Here is a 27121-nt window from a genome sequence, read left to right as displayed (position 1 = left end):
CTAGAGTTGTCCCTTCAGTTGCCTTAGACCTATGCGCTATAAGGCTCGGACCTGAGAGCGGGTCTGTGGAAGTGGGCATCATGGGCAGGGTTCGTACCATCTGATCTGAAACCTCTCTAGATTTAGAGCAGGGTCAGATCCTAGGAACTGCCAAAGGGCTTGGAGTGCTTGAGACTCAGTGGTGTTGTCAGATCCGTGATGTTGCCGAGTCGGCAGGGCTCATCGTGCTCGAGGTCAAGTGATGCTTCCGAATCCAAGATGATGCAATCAAATCTGAGGTGTCTGTAGCCTCCAAAGGCACAACAGCTGGTGTTGGATCTGGTTGGTCAGCAAGGTCTGCCAAGGCAGAGGACATAGCCAGTTTATTAGATGGGCTGGCCGCAGCTGACAATGTTCCCACAAGGTGGCCTTGAGCCTGGTAGCTCTTTCCACTCTAGCCTTAGGGGTGAAGCTCTGGGAATGTTTGCACAAGCTAATATTATGCCTTTCTCTCAAACAGATGAGGCAAAGAGTGTTTTAATCATTTTTCTATTGCACCGAATGTATTTTTTGAATAAGGCTTTTCCAGCCATGCTGACCATTTCTCTCGCTCTGTTAAAATAGTTGAAGAACAAAGTTGATGGATCATCTAAACAGAACCTCTCTGACCAGCAGCAAAAGAGGAACTGAGGATCAAGGGCATCACTGCTGACAAAGAATGGACCGTTTCGGTGGGGGGGAAAGCCGCGCATGTGCTCTGAGAGGGGGCAGATGCCCCCTAGAGGAATTTTAGCTGTAGAACCTACCAATCAGCAGGCCTCCACGTGCGCAGCCCCATGTGAGAATGCACAGAAGACTGAAAATTAACATTAAAAAATAGGAACAGTCTGAAGATAGTCCAGATTTCCATCATTTCATTATGTATAATATACTGATGATCTTCTTTTCTGCCAGGTACATGAATTACAGCACATTCCCCAGCAATGTGTATTTCCTCCAAAAGGAAATGGATTTCTCAGATATCTCACATCTGTGGCAAGTAGAAGACATGTTAGTGTCTCTCACAGAACAATCTTGTGAGCTAGGTAAGGCTGAGACACACTGACTTACTCAAGAGAAATTCCTACTTGAGCAAGGATTTGAACCCAAAGTACACAATCTAAATCCTTTTTTGCACCACACTGATCCTCATAAATTTTTATTTTCAGCTTCTTGTGAAATACGTGGAAGGTCTTGCCAGTTAAAATATGCAGCAATCTTGTCCCATTTAGAGTAGATTTAAATAGCTCTAAATTTGATGTATTTATTCCCTTTTCCCTCCACATTCAGACTAAGTTCAATCGGAGTTGGTTACATCACAATATGTTGTCATGGAAATATTTTTAAAATCATTGGTTTTAAATGAAGGACGATAGAAAACAGATGACCACCAACAGAGAAGGGAGAAAAATCTATCAGTGTTTTTAAAAATACTTCCATCAATTCATGGAAAAGCAAGAAGAGTCGGCTGATTTGATTACTGACTTCAGCAGATTGTTCATTTTCTGCTTTTACTTGGACAGGTCTTGCTAGAGTGCAGTTGCACCATGAAATTCACTTCTGCAGAATATACTTTAATGATTTGTGGTAACCTCACAGCACAGTAGAACAGAATGTGCTTCTGCTGCTTTAAAAGGGTCCCCTCTGAAGAAAATGCCTTGTGTAAAATGAACTGCCCTGATTCCATAAATTGCTCTAGCTTCAGAAACAAATGCTAGCAGCAGCACATGAAATCTGGGAAGAGGCTGCTAACAATTTTGCTGATCCAGCACCAGTGTGTTGAAAAGCATCGCGGCAAGGGGATGCAATTTCCGTGGCAAGTTTCACAAATGATGCCAAACGATGTGGTTGTAAATTTTAAAAAGGTTACACCAGAAAGCTTTGGTGAGCGTATGGATGCTTTCCCCTCTCCAGCTTCTGACTGTAGCCTCTTGCGCTGCTGCCTTAAGATAAACTTGCCATGATTTGCTCTTCTATAGAGTGGCTAAAGGTGACGGAAGCCACCGTCCATGGAGGCACCACACCAGTGTGAGGGAATCTCTAAGCACAGATGTCACTGTGACCCAGAGAAACCCATCCCGCTTCCACTATGTACAGAAGGGGGGAAATCTGTTTTTCTTCCAGCAACAGCAATTTGCTGTTTTTGAGTGCTGGGAGAAACATGATATCCCTTTCAAGAGGAAACAAAACTTACTGAGAAGACAACCTGACCCCCTGCAACCAAACAATTACATATGCAACCTTGATTTCCCAGTCTGCTCTGTCAGGTTAACATTGTTGTGATCTGCAGCAATGACTCAGTAAAGTTCTTCATGGATCGCAGATAAACAGCCATTCAGTTGTTGATGCTGAGCAAACCCGTTAAAAGGTAAAGATGCAGATCATTTAAAAAGCTGCCAACTCTAACCACCAGTTAAGAGAATAGAAAGAACAGACCAATTTGCCCACTGGTGCAAACAGGAGGGAGGAGTAATCTTATCCAGTTCCCTTCACAGAAGCTCTGTCCTGTATGGCTTTTTGGACAGGAGCCGGGGGGGGGGGGACCCACCAGTTTACAGTACATCCCCTTTGGGGGTCAAAAGTCATTTCCAGCGAAAAAGCTGAAAGGCTTCTACCGAATTGCCTATTTTTCTATCAGCCACTGTGTTTTTAGACAGCAGGTTGATGCGCACATTTGAGCAGGCATCAATGCTAAGCGTGCCATGAAAAGAGCTGCCGACATTTCTGCATATCAAACTTCAGCAAGAAGCAGAGGGTTGAGCCAGGCTGGGTCCTCTTCCAAACCGTCAAATCTAAGAATACACTGTTAGAAAAGGACACCCACCCCCTCGCAAAAATGCACAATAATGAAAAGACCAACTAATGGTTTCTGAAAAGTCATTTCTTATTAAAAAAAACACGTATACAAAATCAACAGTATCAAGGAGAGCAAGGGAAATACAACCTGTAAAAAAACCCGGAAGAAATTCAATTTAACCGACATATTTTCACCTCTTTTACACAAACACAAACACATAAATGCAACGTGCTACATTTGGCAAGCCATAATCAAAGTCGAGGGAATGGAGAAGACCAGGTAAATTCAGTGATGGAAGCCGAAGTTATTTGGCAACTCAATTATGTTCCTTTATTGCAATCCGTTCACATTCTCAGAAAGAAATGTATTAGTAATGGCAAACAGTCATCCTCAGGGGTTGTTTTAACTGGGTCACTCTGCCCTAACCTTTATCCAGGATGGCTCTGTGCATTTGTGGGGTAACGGGGAGGGCAGTGTCAGTTTGTCCAGTTAAATCAACAGACCTGCAGAAGGGGTGGTGGGTTGGAAAGACGCCAGGACTGCAGTAACTCCCAGTCCAAGATGGTGCAAGTATAGTCATGAGATTCTCTACTGTGATGCCACCATTAATTTCCGGAAGCAGCAAAACAAACAACTGAGTGTTGAGGGTGAGACAACTAAGGTTTTCTGCCACATCAGTATACATATGTGGATCTGGAAAGCCACACTGGATTTCTGTGGCTCTGACCGTGATAATACGTGGCTGATGCACGTAACGGGTGTTGCTTCTCATCTGCAGCTGTCACAATGGCACTCTCCAAATTAGTTTCCAACAGTGACACCTTGAGAACAGTAAAAAAAAAATAGCTAGAGGGTTGCCATCTTTTTACAAACAGCCATGTGCCTTAACCAGCTGCAGGACAGAATTTTAAAAATGATGATTTCTGCCGTGCAATCCTAAGCAGAGCGTTATCTTTCTAAATCCACTGAGGTCAAAGAAGGGTGAAACTTTGTTTAGGACTGCACTGTTAAAGAATAAGTTTAAGTCAAATGAAGTCACGCAGGAGGGAAGACTTTGTCAGGTACAACATGAACAGAAGCCTTATCTGATGAAGTTTTCCCTTCAGTGCAAATCCAGACTTAGCAATTGTCTTAAACAAACAGCTCTTTAAGTCTTTCACAGCAGTCTGACTGCAGACATTAGCGACACCTCTTATAAACTAGAGATAAACATTATCCGCTGCTAATGCCTACATAAACCACCACTAAAAACTGTCTGCTGTGGCTGGTTATCAATATACCAGTCAGCAACAATCTAACAAGGTTAGGCAAATGTTTTGTAGATAACTGTGCCCAGTGAGTAAGTGTGTATTAGCGGGAGTAAATATTTTAAAGTATGTGTACTTACAAAGCACACTTATTCTGCTTTATGTATGCCTTATACTAGTGATCCCAAACACAGCATCAGTGGCAACAAAGCACCCAATGATGGGTTTCACAGTTCCCATTAGTTTCTTCCCCAAAACATCTCTTTCCCAAGCAAAAGAGCCAATTTTAGATTTCCTCCACCTCACCAGAACTGAATCCAGGAATGACGGACTTCATAGTTGGGATATGCTTGGCTTGCAACTCCCCAACATTTTGAGAATGGCCCCAATACTCCATGGCAGCCATTTTCTGTGTGGCCCAAGCCCTCCATGGCAGCCATTTTGTAGTGGCACCAATGATCAAAATTCTGAGTTTCCACATGCTAAACAAAATCAGGGACCACTGCATTATACATATGAAGTCTCTAAAACATTATTACACTAAGTACAACAATCTGTTCTCAGTCCAGTCTCAAGGGTGAGGACTCCAATGGTAGTATTAGGGGGTTTTAATGTAAGGTTTGTTTCTTTTTTTAAAAAAAGATGAATTGGGGACTCTGTTCAAATAGAACAAAACAGCAACCCTGCTGCCATTCTGCAAATAAAACAAAATACTGAACCAGGATTGTATATGCAAACATTGAATTTCCCATATTACCCTCATGGAGGTAAATGTAATCCCTGCAAGTGTAGCACAAGATCTAGTCAAAGTTCAGTATTTATAATAACAATAATAATAACATTCAATTTATATATTGCCCTTCAGGACAACTTAATACCACACTCAGAGCAGTTTACAAAGTGTGTTATTATTGTCATGACAATCACCTGTGAAGTGGGTGGGGCTGAGAGAGCTCTGAGAGAGCTGTGACTGACACAATGCCACCCAGCTAGCTTCAAGAGGAGGAGTGGAGAAACAAACCCAGTTCTCCAGATTAGATTTACACAATTTACACTTTTCTGGAGCAGCCAAACAAAGACGCTCAACATTTCAAGTATATCCGCAGATTAAAGTTCTGCTGCTCTTAACCACTACACCAAACTGGCCCAATTACTTCCATGGGGAACAATAAAGATGCAACTCGGTTATGACCTCTCCCAGGGAAAACACCAGGACTTCGGGCTCAAAAACATGGGATCACCATTTCCTTCCAGTTGGCTCCAGCAGCCTCAATTGCCTTGGAGCATGCAAGGGAGAGAGAGGGTTTTTAAAAACTCCTCAGCCTCCAAGCACCTGGGAGCATTTTAAAAGAGGCACCCTTTAAAATATTCACCTTTTCCCCTTTAAAAGCTACCAACAAAACACAGAGCCCAGTTTCAACATGGTGGAACCAAATGGTGGCTGGACTTTCCCCTTAAGTTCTTAACTTGGGTTGGATCACACTCTTAGGGCCAAAGGAGAGGTGACACATCATGTGTAGCTGTCTCACTAAACAGAAACCAAGTGCCTAGTTTTCCTCCACAACATCCTCTTACAATTTTCTCATATTCTGACATCGCAACATTGTGCATCATCAGCTGCTGGCAATAGGGGTCAAAACAAACATGCCATGTAGAGTTATTGCAGCCACACAGTTAGAAAATTACTCCTCACTTATACTTTTAGTGTTCTCGTCAAAATTCTAGCTTCCACGCCTGTGCATCTTCGTCAGATTTTGTTGCGAGCAGTGTATCAAAACACAAGTCCTGCTTGGTGTGTGCAGAAGGAGAAGCTTGTGGTTCGGGGAAGAAAATACCTGGCATTTATGACTCCAGCATGCTCAAAGAAACGAAGCTGATACAAGTAAAGAAAGCTGTATCTGGCAAAAGAGATGGTTGTCTGTTTTTTGGTCCCTGCTCCTGCATCTTTAACAACAGACCTTGTGCTCGCTCTTTCAAGGCATTACATATACCTACATTTCCAACAAAGCTGTCAGCATGATATGCTGAAATCAGGTGAAATTTTATATAGCGTAAACATTACCATGACTCCCCACCCCCTGCACACGATTTACACACTTCTGGAGCAGCCAAACAATCAAGGATGCTCCACGTTTCAAGTTCATCTGCAGCATCACAGCTTTCAATCATCTTTATGTTGCCAACTTTTTGTTAACCAACTCATGTGCCTATTTGGGGTGGGGGGTGTCATTTGGCAACTCCAATTTTAGTATTCGTGCTTAAATGCTTTTCTGGGCTCCATGTGAATGTTTAATTTTTGGCTATTGTGTTTCTTTAAAAAGAAAAACTTGAACGAATTAAGATAATGAATTCCTTACAGTTCGCTCACTTTTAAAGGAACGGGAAATAATTTGCAGTCTGTTAATGTGAATCCCGCATACGGTGATTTAACTGATCTTGCAGTAATCCAAGCAATCGACCATTATTTGAAATCATACAGAATCAAGAGTGCACCTAAAGTCCATCATGAAGAACACATTTGGAAATATCCCATAGTACAACTCTCCTAGGATTGCGCTACTTCTGAGGGCAGAAAAGGAATTGTTCTTTGAATGCTTCCCGACTTGACAACTTCACCAAGTGTGGAAAGCTAGAGTGCCAGGAAAAGGGATCTGCCTCACAGCCACAGGAGGGTTGCTCAATTTCATATTTCCATCTGTTGAGTTCAGCATAAATCCGCCAGAAAAAACTTGGCGATTTCAAGAGTGGCGCTATGTGCTATTGTCTCTAGAAACTGGGGTTGTATGCAGCTTTATATGGACAGGACTTCTCTGACTCCCTAGCTAGAAATTCATTAAGAAATACATTGCTTTGTGTTACAATTCCATAATGGAAGAGCGACCATTCAAACATTTGTCCTTTCTTCAAAACTGATATTGAAGGTGTGGGGGACCATTTGTTCTTCAGTAGCACCAGAACTATGAAGTCTTAGGCAATATGAAAGGAGTCCTTAGAGCTGCTTTAATTTTGCACAGTTCTTCCAGTTCCGTAATTCTCCCACTTCTGATGGTTTTCCTCGTTACAGGAGCATCAACTTCTTTCAGAAGCCCCTTAAGGTTTTCAATGGTCATTCTCTCTTTCAGGAGACCAAGAAGGCTCCAAAGAAACTTGCTTCGTTATCCATGTCCACCAACTGCTCATTATTGATGGAGACAAAAATCCGATCATTGCGTTTTAGCTGAAAGACTCCCCCTTGGTATATAGAGTAAAGTCCATAGCCAGCCTTTTTGGACCAGCAACTTGTTCTAGCACTTTTCATCAACAAGATGGGCTCTGGGTAATCTGTGAACTTGGAGATGTACTGAACCATCTGCTTAGGGTTCCTAACGCTGTCCGAGTCAGGTTCCGCATCAGGCAGCACACCTTCGGGTTCACGGAACCGAAAGTAAGTTTGAGAATAGATATAATAGAAGCCTGTCTGGGGTATGACGAGCTCCCCGTTCCTCAAGTCGACATTGTAGAGGAAGGAATGAGCACCTCTCGATGTCTCCCACGTGTTTATTTTGGTTCCGATTCTGCTTCTGTATGAAGAATCTGTGACAAGTTGGAAAAGAAGACAAAGCTTTTTGAGGGACACGTAACTCGGAACAAACCCAAGTTCCAAACTCCCACATCTGTACACGCAAAACATACATATTTGACAATGGTTTTCCCTCAGTGAAGTATTGTACACACATTCTAATGCCCAAATACTGGGTTGGGTCCTGTGAGAACTAGCATGGTGTGGTGCTCTTAGAGCGTCGGACTAAGATCTGGGAAACCCAGGTTACAATCCCCACCCTGCCTCGTTGTAAGTTCAAGGGGTGACCTTGGGCCACCCGCTCTTTCTCAGCCTAACTGATTTCATAGGGTAGCTGTTGTGAAGATAAAATGGAGGATGATAGCGTGAGCTACATTGGGTCCTCATTGGGGAAAAAACTGGGATATAATGATCTAAATAAATGAGATTCTGTTTTGTTAATGATGAAGTCTCTCATCAATGCAAGATTACTTCCTCCCATGTAAAGTGCTCTGCTTCAGCAGAACATCTCTCAGTGGTGAAGGAAGGGTTCTTGATTTGGAGGAAGTCTCTGTCCTTAGGAGGCTCAATGTCCAAGATCCAAATCATTGCTCTGGAATGCACGGATTCTCATTCGTTTTGACTAAAAAACTGTTCCATGTGAGACAAGTACAACTGTCCTAGCTTGTTCTCAGGAATCAACTCACATGAAAAACACCCACCAGAACCTGGAGTTGAAAATGACTTTTTTGCCAAGGTAGCGAAGATATAAAGAGGAAAATGATCGACTCCCAGTTTCTTCAATCCAACTTCATTAAAAATATATCATCTGCCTCTACCACCAATTCATAAGTTTTCACGAGTTTCTAAAATACGGGAAACATTTGCAGTTACAAGCAGATGATAGATTTTTGTGGAGCTATACATTTTTGGGACAGCACAGCAAACCCCATTTTTAAAAAAAAGAAAAGAGAGGGGAAACGAAGCATTTTACTTCTTAATGAAAGGCATTCTCCTTTTTCTGCTACTTCTAATCATGACAATTCAACTTCCATTAGGCCAGTGAGCAGAAAAGATGTACCCAATCAGCATCAGGTGGGTACATTCAGTAACAGAACTCTGCGAAATGAGTAATTTCCCCTCATCGCTTTTAGTGGGATGAGGCGGCATCTTACTTTGAGCGGCTAAAGCGACCTTCCTGCTTGCGGTTAAGTGAGCGGCCACTCTTGGTACAGAATTCTCAGCTGCTTCTCTTTCTGCTGCGGTGGGACCTTGAGACCTGCCACCTGAATGAAATTCAAGAAACTGTCAGCATTCTGTCTTTGGCTAGAATTGGAACAAAAAGACAAATTCTACACTGAGGATTATTAGGGAAGGGACAAAATGGCAAATACCCTTGACAAAACCATTCCTCGTTTGGAATACTGGGCACAGTTCTGGTCACTGTATCCCAAAAAGGACATTGCAGAGCTGGAAAAAGTACAGAAGACGGCAACCAAGATGATCAGGGGGGGTTGAAGCACCTTTCCTACGCAGAAAAGCTGAAGAGACTGGGACTTTCTAGTTTAGAAAAAAGGAAGGATAATGGAGGACACGAAAGAGGTTTATAAAATTATGCATGGAGTGGAGAAAGTGGCTAGAGCAGCTTTTTCTCCTATAATACAAGAACTTGGGGGCACCCAATGAAGTTGATGGGCAAGTGGTTCAGGACAGGCAGAAGAAAATATTCCTTTACTCAACAAGTAATTAAACTGTGGTACTCTCTGCCAGTGGAGGTAGTGACGGCCATGAGCACACACCGCTTTAGAAAGGGATTAGACAGATTCATGGCTAGCCACCAACGGAGGGCCTTGGCCTTTGCACTCAAGTTTCTTGGCCTTCCAAGGGAACTGGCTGGCTGCTGTGTGAAATGGGATGCTGCACTAGATGGACCAGTGGTCTGATCCAGAAGGGCTCTTCTTAGGTTCTTAACACTAGCAGAGTACATATATTGCATGCGCAAGGTCTTGCTCTTTCTGTCACATCCTTCTTTTTAAAAAGCTGAGTGACATATGTGGGTCTCCCCTTCACTTTTACCCTCACAAAACCCCTATGAGATATTATTATTTATTAAATTTGTACTCCACTCTCCCCGCAAGCAGGGGATGTGAGCGGATCGCATCAATTTAAAAATACAAAGATAAGCCATTAAAACTAGTAGCATAAAAAGAGCAGTTGCAGTTTCACAACCCACCCTCAGCAACACATATTGCACAATCCTGCATATAAATTAGGCCCAGACAGGCTGAGAATCCCCGATAGATTAGGCCCGGATAGGCTGAGAATCCCCAATAGATTAGGCCCAGACAGGCTGAGAATCTCCGATAGATTAGGCCCAGACAGGCTGAGAATTCCCAATAGATTAGGCCCAGACAGGCTGAGAATCCCCAATAGATTAGGCCCAGACAGGCTGAGAATCTCCGATAGATTAGGCCCAGACAGGCTGAGAATTCCCAATAGATTAGGTCCAGACAGGATGAGAATCCCCGATAGATTAGGCCCAGACAGGCTGAGAATGTGTGACAGGCCTAAGGTCAGCCAATGAGCTTTGTAGGCAAGTGGGTGTTTGAATCTGTGCCCCATCAGTCCTCATCCGCCATGTCAACCAATTGACAACTGTGCCAGGAGAGGTAGTAATAGACCTGAATACAGATTACTTTTAAAGGGGGTTACACAGTTTTGTGGAGAAGTCCATCAGTGGCTACAAGCCATGGAGAATAAAGGGAACCTCCATAATTCAGAGGAAGTAAAACCTCTGAAACTCAGTGCTAGGACACCACCTCAGGGGAGAGCCCTGGCCTCTACACTCTATATGTGTTGGTCCTCCAGGGCACCTGGTTGGGTGTTTTGTGAAACCAAACAGACCAAATGGCCGACAGGTCTGATTCAGCAGGGCTCTTCTTAACAATCACACTGATCAGAGTTCCTTTGCTCACTCCCTGAAATTTCCAGTTAAAGGATCTCAGTTGGTGGATGCTGGGGAAAGCAGTGTGCCCAAGACCCCTGGAGTAGACAGCAGTGAGCTACATAGATCACTGATCTGCAACAGTGCAAAGCAACTTCACATATTTATTGTTTTCTCTGTTTATGTGCAAGTGCAGAAGAGCCAGTTCTGTTCCAAGTGCCTCTCCAGCATACGCTGTTTCAATTCATATTGAGGCCCACATACCTGAATGTCACTTACAGCCAATGAGTACATTCACAGCTGATCTATTATCTATTTAATTCCCAGTTCATCAATCATTCACCATCAAAGTGTTTCCACAAGAACACTGTTTCTGGGATGAAAGTAAAATATATCATTGCATCAATACCTTTTGCCATGGAGGAAGTTTGTTCCACATGGTTCCGGGAGATCATCTGCAATTACAAGTGGAATTTCGTTAGCTTTCCCCTCCCGAGAAATCTAGAGTATTAAAAACAGTCAAGGATTATGAGAATTTTCCTTCTGAAGTTACATAGATGGAAACCCAAATATCTAACAAGGAAACGTAACCAGTCAAGATCCTTGGGACTTTTTGGGTACAGACTTCTCAACTCTTGCATTGGTGGCTGTGTCTGCCAATATTAGTTGGTGATAATGTTTACTTCTAAGCTGCCAAAAACTTCACTTGTCTATTTTTCATATAAATATGCTGGATTTTCAGCCCCTTCAAATCAGCTGGGAACCCTAAAAGCACTTGTCAGCAGACACTGCATATTTATTTGGTTTGCTTACTCTCCCCTTCATCCAAGGAACTGAGGGTGGCTGGTATGGTTTTGCCTCCTCTACTTTATCCTCACAACAGCAACCCCGTGAGGTAGGTTAGGCCGAGAGAGAGTGACTGACCCAAGGTCATCTAATGAGTTTTATGTTAATAGGGATTAGAACCAGGGTCTTCCAAGGCCTGATCCAACATTCTAGCCTCTTTAAAAGACTCCACAACCACAACTAAGGGCCAAGCTACACATGACGAATGACACTTGAACAGCAAGTATATTTCTCCCTGTTCACTTGCCCTCCACTCAATCCACTTGCCGTTCAAGTGTCATTCGTCATGTCATGACCTATAAAAAAATAATGTGAGACCTGAAGTAAAGCTCTTGTAACTGAGTTTCTGGCTACACTTTTACTGCACAGGGAGAAAACTCAGAAGAGAATCCTTAAAATGCCACACTAAAATCTGAAGGGGAAGTTAATCATACAGAATTTGGAAGAAAACCCGAAGAAGTATGGGGTCAAATACGGCAAAAATCGCCCATGCAAAAAAGGCTACGGCTGAAGTACCTTTTTAATTAGCCTGGACAGTTGCCACTTGACTTGCCAGCAGGGGTCGCTGTCCTCATTATAACTGGGGTCCAGGTCTTCTAGAAAAAAGTTTTCTTTGGTGAAACATGCAAAGCTGCTTTTGGAGTAAGTCTCACGGAGCTGCATAATGAGAAACAAAAAGCAACCGTTTGTTAATTTAATTCAGTTATTTTAAAGTAGTTTGTTAATTTACTGCAATTTAAAGATAAACCACTGTAAGATGATAAGGGACCACTGAAAGATTCCACCATGAATAATTTTTGAATAGAACTACCAGTTTCATCTTGCCTTTATCGTTACCACGTCTCCTATTCGCCTGTTATTTTGATCATATTGTCCGTATTCCCTCACAGTAATGTACTTTTCATACACTGTTTAATTTAGACTGCAATCTTGCAACACAGTTATGAGGGAGAAATCGTTGTCAAGCAAAGTGGGAGGTATTTCTGAGTAAGACTGGAATAAATGTATGGCTTATAACGTGTAACAGTTTTTTGGTTATTATAAGAAGCTCTGAAGCAAGGTTTTTGGAACAGAATATAATAAATGTTTAAAACTGAGCATAAATAATAAACCTGCAATTTCAGGCATGTATTAAAGGTTGTCCTCCCCTCCCCAAAAGAATGATTTTGGACTGCACAAGGAGAGAAAAAAATCAAAGGGGGGGCAGAGTACACTTATACTGCAGAAAGGAGAGCAGAGGCTCACAATAAATAGCACACCAATTCATACGATAAAGAAATGCATATTATTCTGTATCTAATTCTCAAGCTGGACCTCAGTGTGTGGATCATTAAATCCATACACAGGGGTCAGGTACCAAATAGGAATGTGTATGTATAAACATGGGTCAGTCCACAGCTTGGCATAAAAATCCAGAAAAGAAAAAAGAATTAACTTGTTTGATTTATAGGCATCAAAGCGGAGATCCTGCGATGCTGTGGTGCAAGATCTCAGCTGCCATTTTGAGGGAACAAAAGGTAAGGGGAACTGCTGTTTGAGCCAGGCAGGTGATGTTGGCACTTCAGGGGTGGGCTGGTGGGCAGGAAAAGCAGCAGCTAGCATGCTATGTTAGCCATGGAGGCAAGGCAGGTTGGCACAGATAGTAGGGGGGGGGGAGGACGGGATTCTCCCCTGCAAGCCTCACGGATCCCCTGCTTGTTATGCCCCAGGTTTGCAGAAAAGACCTAAAAGCAGGGATTTTTTTCAGCTGGAACACGGTGGAACAGAGTTCCGGAACCTCTTGAAAATGGTCACATGGCTGGTGGCCCCGCCCCCTGATCTCCAGAGGGGAGATCAGGGGGCGGGGCCACCAGCCATGTGACCATTCTCTCCGAGGGCAACCCAGAGTTCCACCACCTCTTTTCCCAGAAAAAAGCCCTGCCTAAAACTATAGGAGTACCTGCTTCTTTAAGAAAAGAATGCCCTTGAGATCTTCAGAGACTACTTTGTGAGATCTTGGTGGCCATTTTAGGGATTGCTAGGCCGCCGCCCCCCCCCCAACCAACAGTGGTTAGTGTCAAAACGGAGGCGAGAGAGTGACAGGTTTTAAAAGGTTAAACAGGGGAGAAAGGAGAGGTAAAGCTAAGATGGCGATGAGAAGGTAAAAAGGGGAAGAGGAAGAACAGAAAATGTGGGTGAGTGAGGAAGCTAGGCAAAGGCTGGCAGAGGGAGGGAAAAAAGGAAAAGCAAGAGGGAGAGAAGGAATGGGGAAAGAAGACAGTTGCTCGGGATCCGCACTGGTCCGCCCTTTGTAAAAAACAATTATTATCCAATAGAGAAGCAAACCTAATGACATAAATCACACTCTTCCCCAACTTATCCATCTTCACAAGAACAAATAAGAGTCAGAGAGTCAGACTCCAGGGTCTTCATCCAATTCTAGTTGAGCCTCCAATCTCCATAACGGCCTGGTGCAATGCTGTTGAGTCTTATAGCTATCCTTCCATACACCAGTGTCACAGTTATGGGGGTCTGGCTTATGCCCAAAGATGCGGATCAAACTTTTGGAAAGCTCTGGAGAGAAATGCACATTAAAAGAATAATCTAGCCCACCTTTGTCTCTTTGACAGGCCCCCCATGGCTCTTCTAATGTGACATCTGCCAGTATTTCAGGAAAATGGGCAAGGCCCTTGCCTGATGGGGGCTGCTGCTGGCAGGGCAGGCCTCATGCTAAGGATGGAAGCAAATGTGCCACAGAGCAAGTACCACCGATCTAGTCAGTTCAACAGAGCTTTAACAAGCATGAGGATATAGAACTGCATACAGATGAGGGTCTCTGTCAGCTACCCGAAGGCTGTTTCTGTGCCTCTCGAGTAGCATCCAGATTGGCTGTGTACCCAGTGCATTCTTCCACATTTCAACGGTATGCTGGTTTGTTATGATTTTCACTATGCACCATAACTATATAAAGTCCCGAAGTTTAAAAATACAGTTTAGGAAATCAAACCCATCATCTGGACGTATCCAGCCACCCACAAACTTTGTTGAACTCCAGCTTCCCCCTCCTCCTGCAGCTCAGAGCATCCAGAAAATTTTGTTCTGTGGGAGGGGCAGTAGATCCTCAAAAACATCACAGCAGACAAAGTCTAAGTTTGCAGTAGGAGCAGTGAATCGGTGAAAATTGCCAGCGGGTTTTCTGCAAATGGATATGCCCTTGTTGGATGAAATGCCAACAATGGCAAATGGAATGGTAAATGCAATAGCAAATGCCAGCAATGGCAAATGGTAATGCCATTGTTGGAGAAACTGTGTGGTTGGCTGGTTACAAACTTCCTATCTTCATTATGATGTTTACTAAGTTCTCTTTCAACAATCAGGTCCCCCAGTCTCAAGTTGCAGGTTGCAATTCCTATTTACTTACCTGGGAGTAAGCCCATTGCATACAGTGGGGCTCATTTCTGAGTGCCTAAGATTACACTAAGTATCAACAAAAAACATTAGTCCACCTTTGAGTGTTCATATTCCAGCAAAACCGAAGTTTTGCAAAATAGCAGCACAGACCATTTTTGGCCAGCCAGAATGTGGAAATCCTGAAATGCTTGAATGTTCAGTAGAACTGAAAAATGCTTAACAGTGGCTGGATCAGACATTGCTTTGTATATTATGTACCCACCCATCCCCCAAAAAACTCTTGCGGTTCTTCACATCTTAAAAAGTCTCATTTGAAAACTTTGCTGGAAACAAGGTACTTGAACTATGTAGTTCAAGTAGCTGAACTGATGTCTACCGAGTGGGAAGGGAAGGGTGGATGACATATAGAAGTTGTCCTCTATTGATCCCTACAGTGGCCCAGCATGCTTGCTACCCTGGCCAGATAGTGCCCTCCCCCCCATTTCTTTATTGGAGGTGAGCCATGTACCAAGTAGGAGCAGAGACTTTTTCGCTGTGGCACCTCAGTTTTGGAATCCCTTCTGCCTGGGCGTTTACAGCGATTGGATTGGTTGTCTTTCCAACAGAAAGATTTATTCTCTCCCTCGGACCTTTGGTTAGTTGTTTATTCCTTCCCCTCCTCTGTATTATTGGTGTTGCACAATCCTATGCAGAATAACCGCAGTCAAAGTCTACTGATGGGTTGTAGGTGGGGTACCTCTGCATAGGACTGCACTCTTCGCCCCTTTTTTTAAAACTGTTGTTTTTAAAGTTTCTGGCTGTGCCTAGCATTTTCTGCTCTTTAAATATAACTGTAAATTATATTATTATTACTGTGATTTTAATATTTTGGTAGCCATTTCAGGAACCAGCTTTTTTGTTGTTGTTGTAGGGTGGAAATGTTCAGAAATATAAATAATAAATCATGACCGAGTCCTATGGCAAATCCGTCTATAAATTCTGTCAGTGGAGGAATGGATTGATATTGGATGGCTGGGTTTGTGTTTAAATTTATAACAATAACTTAATAAAGAACTTAAATAATATGACTATAAATCACTAGAAATTATCCACATGGCAAATGCAAACAAAAAATCCATCATATTAAAAAAGTCATGCTTTATTAATGGAAAGAGTACCTATCTTTTCTTTTTTTGAAAAGAACAGAAAACCAGTTTTTGTTCTAACAAGCCAAAATACAATTATTAATAATACTATGGAATTTTAGATCGAGTTTCCCGGACCTTTCGGATACTTCAGCATTTAAAGGAAGCCAGTTTCACGGTTTCGATCTAGGTGCTGCATCTCTCCTGTCCCCATTTTGTCTTCATTGGTGGGGGGGGGGGGAGACCACCTATGGGAGCAAAATGACGGGATGTTTAGTGACACTTTGTGCTGAGCCATCAATCCCACGCATCCTCCTCCTTTGAATCCCCAATGTACAATACCAAGCTACCGTACAACCAATAACCAAATGTTAATGTACCAAAATAGAGGATGTGCAAAGACTCCCGGCCAGAGCAACCAGCCATGGATTCTTCTCCTCTCGAGTAGTTTTGGCATCACCTCCCGTAGACCTGCAATTCACAGAGAAAAAAAATAAAACCTCCTTCCAGATAGAACGATTGCTTCAGCTCTTTTCCTCGCCCCATCCAGAACCTCACCTGTAATGCATTCCCAGTCAGACTGTAGCATTAATAGCGATCTGAGACTGGAGCAACTCTGCACTGCTTCTCAGTTAAACGGCTGAATCAATTTATCGCTAAAAAGATGTTCCCAAATATATGTATTTTTTAAGAATTTAGGAATTTGAAAGTAGTTTCTGCAGAGGAAAAGCACCATCTTAGAAGAGGCATCCCCCACTTCTATTGCACATAGCAGCCAACACCTCTTCTACAGTCACTGTTGTGTAGTGGTTAGAGCACTGGGCTGAGGACTGGAGAGGTCTAGTTTCAATCCCATTCATTCATGAAGTTCAGTGAATAACCTTGGAACAGTCACTCTCTCTGATTCAGTGGGTTATTGTGAAGATAAATGGGAAGTATGTAAGCCACTCAGAGGTCTCTGGAGGAAGGGCATCTTATATGCCACAGGCACGCATTACCTTCAAACAAAGGAAGGATTTCCCCCCTTACAGAATGATTGTCTCATATTCCTGAATTACCCATTTGAGCATCCAATATATATAGCACGTTACCTAAGAGTTCTTTAACTCAAGAATCCTAATTTGCTCATATACATACCCTTGAATTTGTCAGTGGGCGACAACACCAGCTCCTCTGCTTTCCTTCTTCACAGAATTCAAAAGTCTTCCCAAATGAAGTTCTGTGACAACTCATTCTTCCCCGTTTCTTTCTCCCTTGCTTTTCTCTCCATGTTACTGCTTTTTCGGGGTCCTTTCATGTAGCCCCCCAAACCGGCTGCTTTATGGATCACCCAGAAACACATTGGCTGTGGCCATCTGCAATTACAAAACGATGCGTTTCAAAAGGAAACGAAGGGGCATCGCAGTGCCTGCTACCAACAGTGCCTTGCTTGCAAATCCTATTCCACACCCCCCCTACAAAACAAAACAGTGCTACCATTTTTACAAAGTTAAAAGCTTTGCACAGAAAGAGACATTTCCCACTGTATGTTGCCAAGAGAAGGCCAGAAGTCATAAAAGGTGGTAAGGTCAGATCTTTTAAAAAGCACCTAAAAATAAAAAAACACAAGATGGCCACAGAGACGGCAAGAATCCACACCAGGCTGAAGCACTAGTTCTATGCAAACCATCGTCTTTCACTTTCCTTTAGCCATGAACAACAGCAGAGCTCATTTCCTCTTTAACCTGAACTGTTAGGACTCGATTCCTCCCCTAAGCGGACTGGGTGGGGGAACCTGACTGCTGCCCTCCACCCATCTACTAAGCAGTTTCTCATGCTGTGTGTGTCAACCTGTTGCACTGACACTTGGCAGGATAAAGTACAAGATCGGGGCAAGATAGTAGAAGCGGCTTCAGACTGACAAGAACAGCTGGACTCGGGCCTGGTCTGCAACGTCCTCAGTTCAGGCTCACCCCTTTAAGGCTGATCCTAAATCCTTCAGGGTGAGTAGAAAGCAACTGTAAGGGGGGGGGGGAGATAAAGTAGAGAGAGAAAATCATTGCAAACATGAAGACCACTCCTCCTCTTGTTACAGCCAGGAAGGAATTTCCAAAGCTCCAAATCCTGCTGCTGTCCGACTCAAGGACACAGCTCCTGCAGGGCAAAATTCGTTGTCAGTCCAGCCTGCAAAAACTTCAGATTCGTATGAAATGCCACGAAATCAAGATTCAGTTCCAATATTGTGATGCATTTGCACATGTGTCCTCTTTGCATCATTCCAGGTAGAGCATTAAGCTGTTTTCTTCACGATTCCATTGAGACTGAAACTGCAGACGGGGTGACAAATTTAACCTATATCCTAACGTTGATGAGTCCAAAGTTTGCAACAGACATAAGGCTCATTCGCATACTTTGCTTCAAGCCGGGGCTTAACTGCTAGCCGGTAATGTTCCAGACGGGGTGCCTATGTTGGTCTGCTACAGGAAAACGAACAAGAGTCTTGCGGTGCCTTAAACTGACTATGTTTCACCACAGAAGAATTAAAATCAACTAGAGCTGCCAACTTTTAAACTGGGCCCTCTAATACCAGAGTGGATAGCAGCAAGTACCAGGTGATGTTATTTACCTCCATGGCATGAAAACTGTCAATTTCTACATATTAATGCCACAGGGCACTTTATTCCTGGCCAGCTGGTAGCCCTATAATTGACACTCTCCTTCAGGAATCCAAGAGCCAAACTACAAGTGACGTCTTACACAGGTTGGACACTTGTCAGCTTCCCTCAAGTTTTGATGGGAAATGTAGGCATCCTGGTCTTGCAGCTGTAATGGAGAGCCAAGCTGTAAAACCAGGGCGCCTACATTTCCCATCAAAACTTGAGGGAAGCTGACAAGCGTCCAACCTGTGTAAGGCGTCACTTGTAGTTTGGCTCCAAGAGGCCCTATGGGCCTCAAATTGCCATGATTCTAGTGAGTTCACACTGCTGAAAAGTCACAAAGTACACTGAAATTTAGAGGGGCTTCTCTCCCACAGGCAGAGCCGGTTTTTAATCACACATATGCGAAGCTGCCTCATACTGAATCAGACCACTGGATAATTACGATGAGTATTCTCTACTCAGACAAACAACAGCCCTCCAGGGTTTCAGGAAGGAGTCTTTCATGTCACTTACTGCCTGGCCCTTTTAACTGGAGATGCTGGAAACTGAACCTGGGACCTTCTGTGTGCTCTACCACCGAGTCATGGCTGTGGCCCAATTCCACTGACGTCCACCAAGTACGCAACATTATCTTGGGATGTCCCACAATCAGGACATTAAAACAGTCCTCTAGACAAAGCAACCGTATCTATGATACACACACATGCTACATTTTTCTCAAGCTTCCATTCAATGAGACCCTTGTATCTGATGGCCATCAGCCAACTGGATGTTAGATCTGACTCCCGTTTGTCATGTGGCCTCCTTTTTAAAGGACTAAAGGGGTGGGGAGGGGGGGAAAATACAGGATCTGGGATTTTATCCTGAGGTCAAGGCGAGCAGTATGAAAGAACTCTCTTCTTCGCTGCCTATCAGAAGCCATTACAAAGAGGGGTATTTCATCACGTTGCAAATGGCTCCAATTTTCTGGGGAAATAAAGGAAGCAGAAAGAAACAGACGGTGAGCTAATTCATGGTTATTTCCAGGCTCTGACTCAAACGCCACACTACACGTCTGGACAAATTCTAGTTTAGAACACTAAACCACCCAAGCCGACAGGCAAACGATCTGTTTTCAGTTTCCCATCTACACCAAAAACCATCATTTAACCACATCTAGTTTTGTTTCACATCTGCTCAGCATTCCTGTTTCTCCACCACCACCAAATCTTCCCATTTTATAGAAGGGGGAAACTGAGCAGCAAGAGATCTGTGATATGCCCAAGATACAGCTGTGGATTTCCAAGACATCTGCATTTGCAACTTCTTCTCTCACTGACTTGGCGTTTGGGGATCATATTAGTTTCACTTCTGAGAAAATTAATGTGCGATTGGAACATTGATGCCACATTTTACACGGTGATATCAGCCACATTTCCATTTCCACAGTGCAGGAACTTCCATAGGCAAAGCTACTGCTGTAACTCGTTTGGCAATGCCAATACCAGGCAAACCACAAGCACCAATTTTTGCTTTGCAAACCCACTTCAGTTTCTTCTTCATTAGTTACTTGCAAACCATGGTTTGTCAATTCAGACATGACATCAAACCATAGTTAAGTCTTTTAAACCACAGTTTGGAGCCATGTCAAAACAAAAGTGTCAGGGCTTGCCGCAGCTGCCGCTGGGCGTGGCACTGGGCAGTCTGCCCCTGATGTCACAGGGGGGGCAGGGATTCTGCAGGACCCTGCTCTGTGGAAGGAGGGGCAGTATACCTCATCCTGACTCCCTCTTAATCCACTCGCTGGCCTGCTCAACCTGGCCTGCTTACCCCCTGCATCTTCCACCATCTCTTCCTCCCAAGACTCTCCTTCAAGCCTCCACTCTCCTTCTTGCCTTTTCCTTGGCTTTCCTCCACTCCAACTCTGCTCCATCGCTCCTACTCAAACCCACCACCCCAGAGCTCTTCCCAGCCACCCTTTATAGGGTTTCCTTTCTCCACCCCGCCCTCCTTCCAGGCTTGTTCCCTCTCCTGACTGGGCCCAGCTGTGCATTCCTCCAGGTGTTTTCCTCCAACCACTAATCCCTCCTGGGCTCTTTTGCCTTGCTGGCAGGGTGGGGTTGAGTGCGAGCCATCCCCAGCTGAGGGCTCCTTGGCCTTGCTCACGAGGAGCTGCCCCAGCCAGCCTCTGTGCTATTGGGCTTGCCTGGCCTTGCTCACGAGGAGCTGCCCCAGCCAGCTACTGAGCTTGCCTGGCCCTGCTCATGAGGAGCTGCCTTAGCCAGCCTCTGAGCTACTGAGCTTGCCTGGCCCTGCTCACGAGGAGCTGCCTTAGCCAGCTTCTGCGCTGCCTGCTCAGCAATGCTGGGCGGGGCTACCCATCCCCTCCCCCAGAATGCCTGTGGCAGCCCCCCCCTGGAGAGTCTTGGCTTCTAGCAACTCCTGAGCCAGGCTGCTGTCTTCTAGCCATGGTGTGGCTCTGGGCTGCAGCAGCGGCGGCGTCCTCTCCCTGCCAGGTAAGGGCTCTGCTTGGGCTGCTGCTGCTGCTGCTGCTGGACCCACCTTCCCTCTGCTATGGCCCTTTCCCTCCAGCCTGCTTAGCCCCCTCTTCCCCCTGGAAGGTGGGGCTGGCTGGTCTCTCCTTGCCCCCTCCACCCCTCTGAAGTCCTGGCCTTTTGCCCCTTCCCCCTGGAGTAGGTAGGTTCTGGCCCTGGTTGCCGGCTTGGGGGGTGGAGTTGCTGCCACCCTTTTGTCCCCTGCTGTTCCCTCTTGTCAAGTCTGGGGGCTGGGGCTCAGACCCCAGACAAAAAGGACTGCCTCAACAATCAACCCAGGCAGCATCTCCTTTGTCCACCCCCCTGTACAGTTGTTAGGGCAACCACTGCTACACCTAGAGCTTATTCAATGGCAGTTTCTATTCTATGGACTAACCTTCCTAAATGGTTAGGATGTCCACACTGCACAGATTTCACCAGTGCGCATGTTGGAGTGATTCAGGACAGCTTTTGACACTGCTATCTAACTCTTTTTGATGACAGCTGGAGTGGTTCAATTTTATGGGTTTTTAATTATCACTGCAACTTACTCTTCGCCCAGTTTTGGAGACTGGTGGGTTAAAAATGCTCTGAACAAACCATCAATTTAGCGCAGTGTCTGAACTGAGCCACCAGTTGCAACCAGCTTGCCCTGTTTTAGATCTTTGTTCCTGCTTGTCCTCCTTTCTCTACAAACCACTCCCCTTTGCCAAACTTCTCGATTCCTATCTTGACTTGCCTGCTCTGCTGATTAAAAAGCTCCTAGTGTTCCTTGATCCAATCTCACCCTGCCTCAGCTCTGGGCCACAAACCACCTCAGATCCCACAGAAAAGCGAATTACGAATCTTCTACTTGAGGGGCTAGCCAAAATACATCTAGTCTCTGTCCAAACGTACATGCCAGTCCCCCTTCTCAAAATACTAGGGCTTGTTTCCACAAGGGTCTGGGATCATTAGCACATGCCGGTGTGTGTCACGCAAGAAAAGATGTATCAGCTAACACTAATGTACACTAACAGATGAGAACATTTTCTAGCCACTTCCCCTTTGTGTCTATAGCTTTCTTCTCATCGAGGAAGTTTCTATGAGAGGCCAAAACAGGGTATTCAATGATTCTGTATTGCTTTATCCTGCTTTCACATCCTGCAGGAAATCCCCCCTTTGAATCCACCCCCCTCATATCCTTTTAAAACTCCAAACCTTGATGATATCACCCACAGAGATGGATCAACAGAAGGATAAGGCCAATTCCATAGCAGAAGGGGAGTTTCAACCAAGCAACAGACAGAACAGAATCCTAACTGATTTGTAGATCTGCAAAAAGGAGAGCTAATCTGGTCTGTAGTTCTGCAGTTCATCACCTCTGTGCTACAAGATGTTCCATAACTGATGCTAAAGTCCAGTGACTTTTTTCTTCCCTCCAACCCCCAAAGACTCTGCTGGAACCCAATTTGTTAACTGGAAATCCCCATTATGTATCATTTCTAGACTGAAAGCTAAGCAGTCTCTCCATGATGGGTATTTTCCTTATTATTTTCAGAACAAGGCGAGCGCTTCAGATTAGCTGTAGCTGTACCGTGTGGGGGAGTTCCAGTCTTGCGATAGTGAGAGCGCTGTTTAAGGTCTGGCTTGCAGCGGCTGACCTAGGGCAGTTTCCAAACCATTTGGGAACGGGAGGGGTGTGATTTTTTCCCTCCTTTTGGTCAGAATTTCTTTTTTACTTAAATCATCAAATCCATTTATCCAGTCCCAGCAAGTTTTTATCCCTCCCTTCCTCTAAGGTATGGGCGGCATACATGGTTCTCCCTTCCCCATTTTATTTTCACAACAACCTTATGAAGTAGATTAGGCTAAGAGTGTACCTATCTCAGGATCGCTGAGCAAGCGTCATGGCATTGTGGGGGATTTGAACCCAGGCCTCCCAGTGCTTAGCCCAACACTCTCACCGTTACACCATGCAGACCTTTGAACTGGTTTTAATTGTACACAAAGACATATTAACTATATCCCCCTTCAATCAAATTCCTCCCACCTTTTCCTAGCACAGTTAATCACTTACAGAAAGGAAGAGGGCAGATGGGGGAGAGGAAAACAAATTGATTTCAACTGTTCAAAGGACTGTAGAAGTTGTGCTAATATCCTTTTCATTGGAAGCCATCTGCTCCTTACCAGCTGTCTCAAAGCCCTAGAGTTGCCAACTGCCTGGACAAAAAATGTCCTGCCTCTTTAATAAAGACTTCACCTCCATGAAAAAAGGAAGCCTCTATTAAAAGGACAGGGCATTTCCCCCCCTCCAGGCTTGCTGGCAATCCTTCAAAGCCCCCTTCCTCACCCTTCTGATGCAGAGTTCGTTCCAAACGCACTGGGGGAAAGGAATCCTTTACACACACAATTCTTTTACAATCAAACTGCAGCCAGGGCCTTGGCTTGCTTGTTCTTTTTACAGTGTGTTGAGAGAGAATTTAGGCACCCTTTTAAGTATGTTGAAGTCAATGGACTTAAGAGGGATAAAATATACTGAACTTGCGGGGGGAGGGTCCAGTTTGAGTGAACATTCTTAGGAAATTAAGCAATTAGCATAAACAGCAATTTGCATACGTTTTATTCTAATTTCTACGTTTTGAATAAATTTGGAATGGAAAGACGGTGGGATTGAACCTAGGTTAAGGTAGTTAAATGGAGTTAAATGTAGCTAAATGTTATGGGCTCACCAAGTAATGAGAAATCCTGCCCAACAGCTGCTGTTTTCCTGAGTAAGGGCAAGACTCGGCATGCTGCTTGGGGAGAAATATGTAAATACTCCCTTTGTGTACACGCAACACTTCCTCCTCCCACATCCACGGAATCCAGTGCAGGGTTTCTTAAGAAATTCACTGTATTTCTTAGGAAATTCTGAATGTAAATAAATTGCATCCTTGAACCCACAAACCGTATTCCAAGAAATATACGTGGCAGAACTTTTGAGATGAGATTGCAAAACAGCCAGTTTGGAGATTATGATGTTGTCAGACTTCACTTTTGCTTTAGCAGGCAAAAATTCACTGTGTTTAGGGAAACATGTTTAAGAAAGGACGTTTCTGAACCAAACTGGGTTGGAAAACTGCCACCTTTATCACACTGAAGACTTCAGTCTCATCTCTGCAATTCCTACGGCTGGGGTTGCCATTTGCCGATAGTCCTGAAGGGAAAAAAATGTTCTGAACTTTTAATAAAGCCTTGATGTGTGAAAATGGGGAGTTGGATTTTTCAAAGCATGGAGATAAATAAAATCCCCATTAAGTTTCTATTGCTCTGAATCGGATAGCCCAGACAAGCCCAATATCCTTAGATCTTTAAAGCTAAACAGGGTTGGCCCTGGTTAATAATTGCATGGGAGACCCCCAAAGACCAGGGTTGCAAAGCCAAGAAATGGCAAACCACCTCTTTTAGTCACTTGTCTTGAAAACCCCAGCAGGGGTCGCTATAAGTCAGCTATGACTTGATGGCACTTTCTACAACCACCAAGTCTCAATTAAAGAGACAAGGCATTTTTTTCTCCAAGAAGTTATCAACCTAAGACTTTAGCAGAACAAAAACTGTGACTCACAGGATTCTAGACAGATCCCATTATTCTGTAACATGCATGCAAATTACACAGAGACCCTATTCATGAGTGGTTTCGATTTACCAATCCCTTAATCCAGTTTTAACTCTTATCCCTTTTGCACAAGGCACTAATGTAGGCAATAATACAGAAGGTTCTTAGAGGAGATCCACGCCTCTAGTCTGAATGGCCTGTTCATGTGCCGTTTACTAGAACAGGCTCTTCTCAACTTCTTCCCAAGATGTTTATATTCACCCTGCTAAAAGAAATATCTTTTTTAGAAAACTAAATGCAAAGAATACCTTGGAGGGTATCTCAGTTATCTCAGATCTCTGTGTTTGAGTGAAAGAGTGCACTCTTTCTTATCTTTGAAAAAAGTATGGGCGCCATAGAAAGGTAAGGCACACCTTCATGAATTAACCCTACAGGAATACCTTTGTTCATGCAAGCATACCTTTGATCTCCAAACAAGAAACAGAATCTTCACATGGGTTTTCAAAAGCACTGTGGTACTCAGACCTTCATAATTCGTGCACGTAAAGAGCAGATGGATAGTATATTTGTTCCCACGTAACCCCATCCAGGTATGTTACAAAAGGTCTCCTTAGATCCTGTGAATGCTCAATTTTTTTAAAAAAAAATCTGTATGAACCAGACTTTTTTCACTGTTTGTCCAAGAGAAACAATGAAATACATGAAAATGGGAAAGAGGGAGAGAGAGGGAGAGGAGAGAGAGGTCATCCTACAAAATAAACAAAACTCTTATCTGCTTAAGAAAACAGAAAACGGGGGCGGGGGGGGGGAAGGAGATACAGAGAATTCTGATTTCCAGGAAATCTACTTTTCCAGACTAAAAAAAAAAGTACCATCGCCCTCCTTTTGAGAGGCACACAAAAATAAGGGCTTTCTACAGAATTGGCAGCTAAATATAGCCACTGTATGCAACAAGATGTGGTTTGGAGGAGGGAACCCGTATCTATTTTCGTAGAAGCTTTAAGCCTCTTGGTGTTACTCTGACCGATCCAACCGTTTATTTCTCTCAAAATAGTTTTGCAGCGCTGCCAAGAAGACTGACCGGTGTTTTTAATATTTATTTTGCCACTTTGGAGGAGGGAAATGCACGCCGAGTTTTTAAGCAATTCTTCCAGGCCCAAACTGGTTTCCATATGGGTTTCCATATGGGTAAGGAATCTGCGTCCCGATGAACTCGAGCCTCCCTGAGTTCAACGGAGCCGACTCTCTCGTAAGCGTGCTTAAGATTGCAAACCCGCATGCTCATCTTAAGCAGCTTTGCAACTCGATCCTCTGCATGCTTACTCGGAAGTAAGTCCCACGGAGATCAACGGGGCTTAATTTGCACTGCAGGCTTAAATGAAGGCTCCAGAGTCCAGACCTCCTGGCGCGTCTTTGCCTAGTGCTGGAGACCATAATTATTTCTTTTTGCAAGGAAGGCATTTTTTACAGGCCTCTTCCTCCTTTTTTCTGCCTAGCAACCCCGATCCTCAATGCCTCTTCCCTGAAATTCACTTCCGGGAAAGCGAGTTCATAGTGCAATCCTATGCAAAGTTACTCCAGTTTAAGCCCGTTGAGCTCAATTAGCTTAGACTTCGTGGGGATTGCATTGTTAGGGTCCTGGCTGCGCTGCTAGAGCTCGACCCACCGCGCCTAGATCCAGCCGACGGCGAAACTTTGCAATTCTCCAACAAAGCAATACAAAACTTTTAAAAGTGTGAGATCTAGCGCTGAATACAGGGAGCGTCTATGAATGGAGCAATGAAGTCGAGGGGAGGCTGCACGAACAATTAAGGGCGCCCCACGCGGTCGCCCCATAAGCGTCCTGCAAAGGAGCTCCGTCGCAGGCGAAGCCCCCCGTTTGCGTGCCTTTGCGACGCCCCAAGTTTACTGACCTGCTGGAGCTCGTTTGTAAAGTAAAGGAAAGTGATGGCCACGCAGATAGATTGCAAGAGCACGGCGAAGATCAGCACCAGCCCACACGTCTGCCCGGGGCTGGGGCCGGCGGAGGCCAGCATCATGGTAGTGGGGTGGGCGGACAAAGGAAGACGGACGGCGACCCCAGCCAGGCCTCCTGCTCGCGAAGTGGGGGAAGAGAGACAGGCAAGGCGGTTGTTATGGGGTGGAGACTGGCTTTTAGGCGGAGTTCCGTCCTGGTGGGTGGCTGCAAACTCGGCCTCCTTTTGGAAACGCGCTCAGGTCGCCAGAGTTGGCACCGGGAAAAGAAAGAGAAAACAGCGAGCCCAAAGGGCGCTTGTTGATACGCCCCAGCGCCACGCTTGTCCCTCTCCAACTTAGGTTTAACGGAGGGACCGTTTTAAACTCCGCCGAGGAAGCCCTGCAAAGCGCAAAAGTGTCTGGGGCTTGTTCTAAAGCGGGGCTGGCAAGTTTCACGGTTGAAAGGCAAACACGTTGCTAAAGGTGTCGCGTTAATTTTTTATGCTTTGTTTCAGAAAGGCTTCCTGCGCTG

At 44.5% G+C, this 27121-nt stretch overlaps 1 protein-coding gene across 1 annotated transcript; it reads right to left on the bottom strand.

The window, feature by feature from the left end:
- Positions 1-2881: 2881 nt before the first annotated feature.
- On the bottom strand, positions 2882-26756 carry TNFSF10 (TNF superfamily member 10). The gene is made up of 5 exons (XM_054984213.1): positions 26547-26756; positions 11907-12047; positions 10954-10999; positions 8776-8886; positions 2882-7635 (listed from the first exon to the last, which is right to left on the bottom strand). The coding sequence occupies exons 1-5, from the start codon at positions 26670-26672 to the stop codon at positions 7181-7183; spliced, it is 879 nt and encodes a 292-aa protein (XP_054840188.1). The 5' UTR covers positions 26673-26756; the 3' UTR covers positions 2882-7180.
- Positions 26757-27121: the final 365 nt, after the last annotated feature.

Source organism: Eublepharis macularius, chromosome 6 (genome assembly GCF_028583425.1).
Source record: "Eublepharis macularius isolate TG4126 chromosome 6, MPM_Emac_v1.0, whole genome shotgun sequence".
Classification (NCBI taxonomy): Eukaryota; Metazoa; Chordata; class Lepidosauria; order Squamata; family Eublepharidae; genus Eublepharis; species Eublepharis macularius.
Note: the sequence above shows the minus strand (reverse complement) of the source record. Positions and strands in the feature narration are given on the sequence as shown.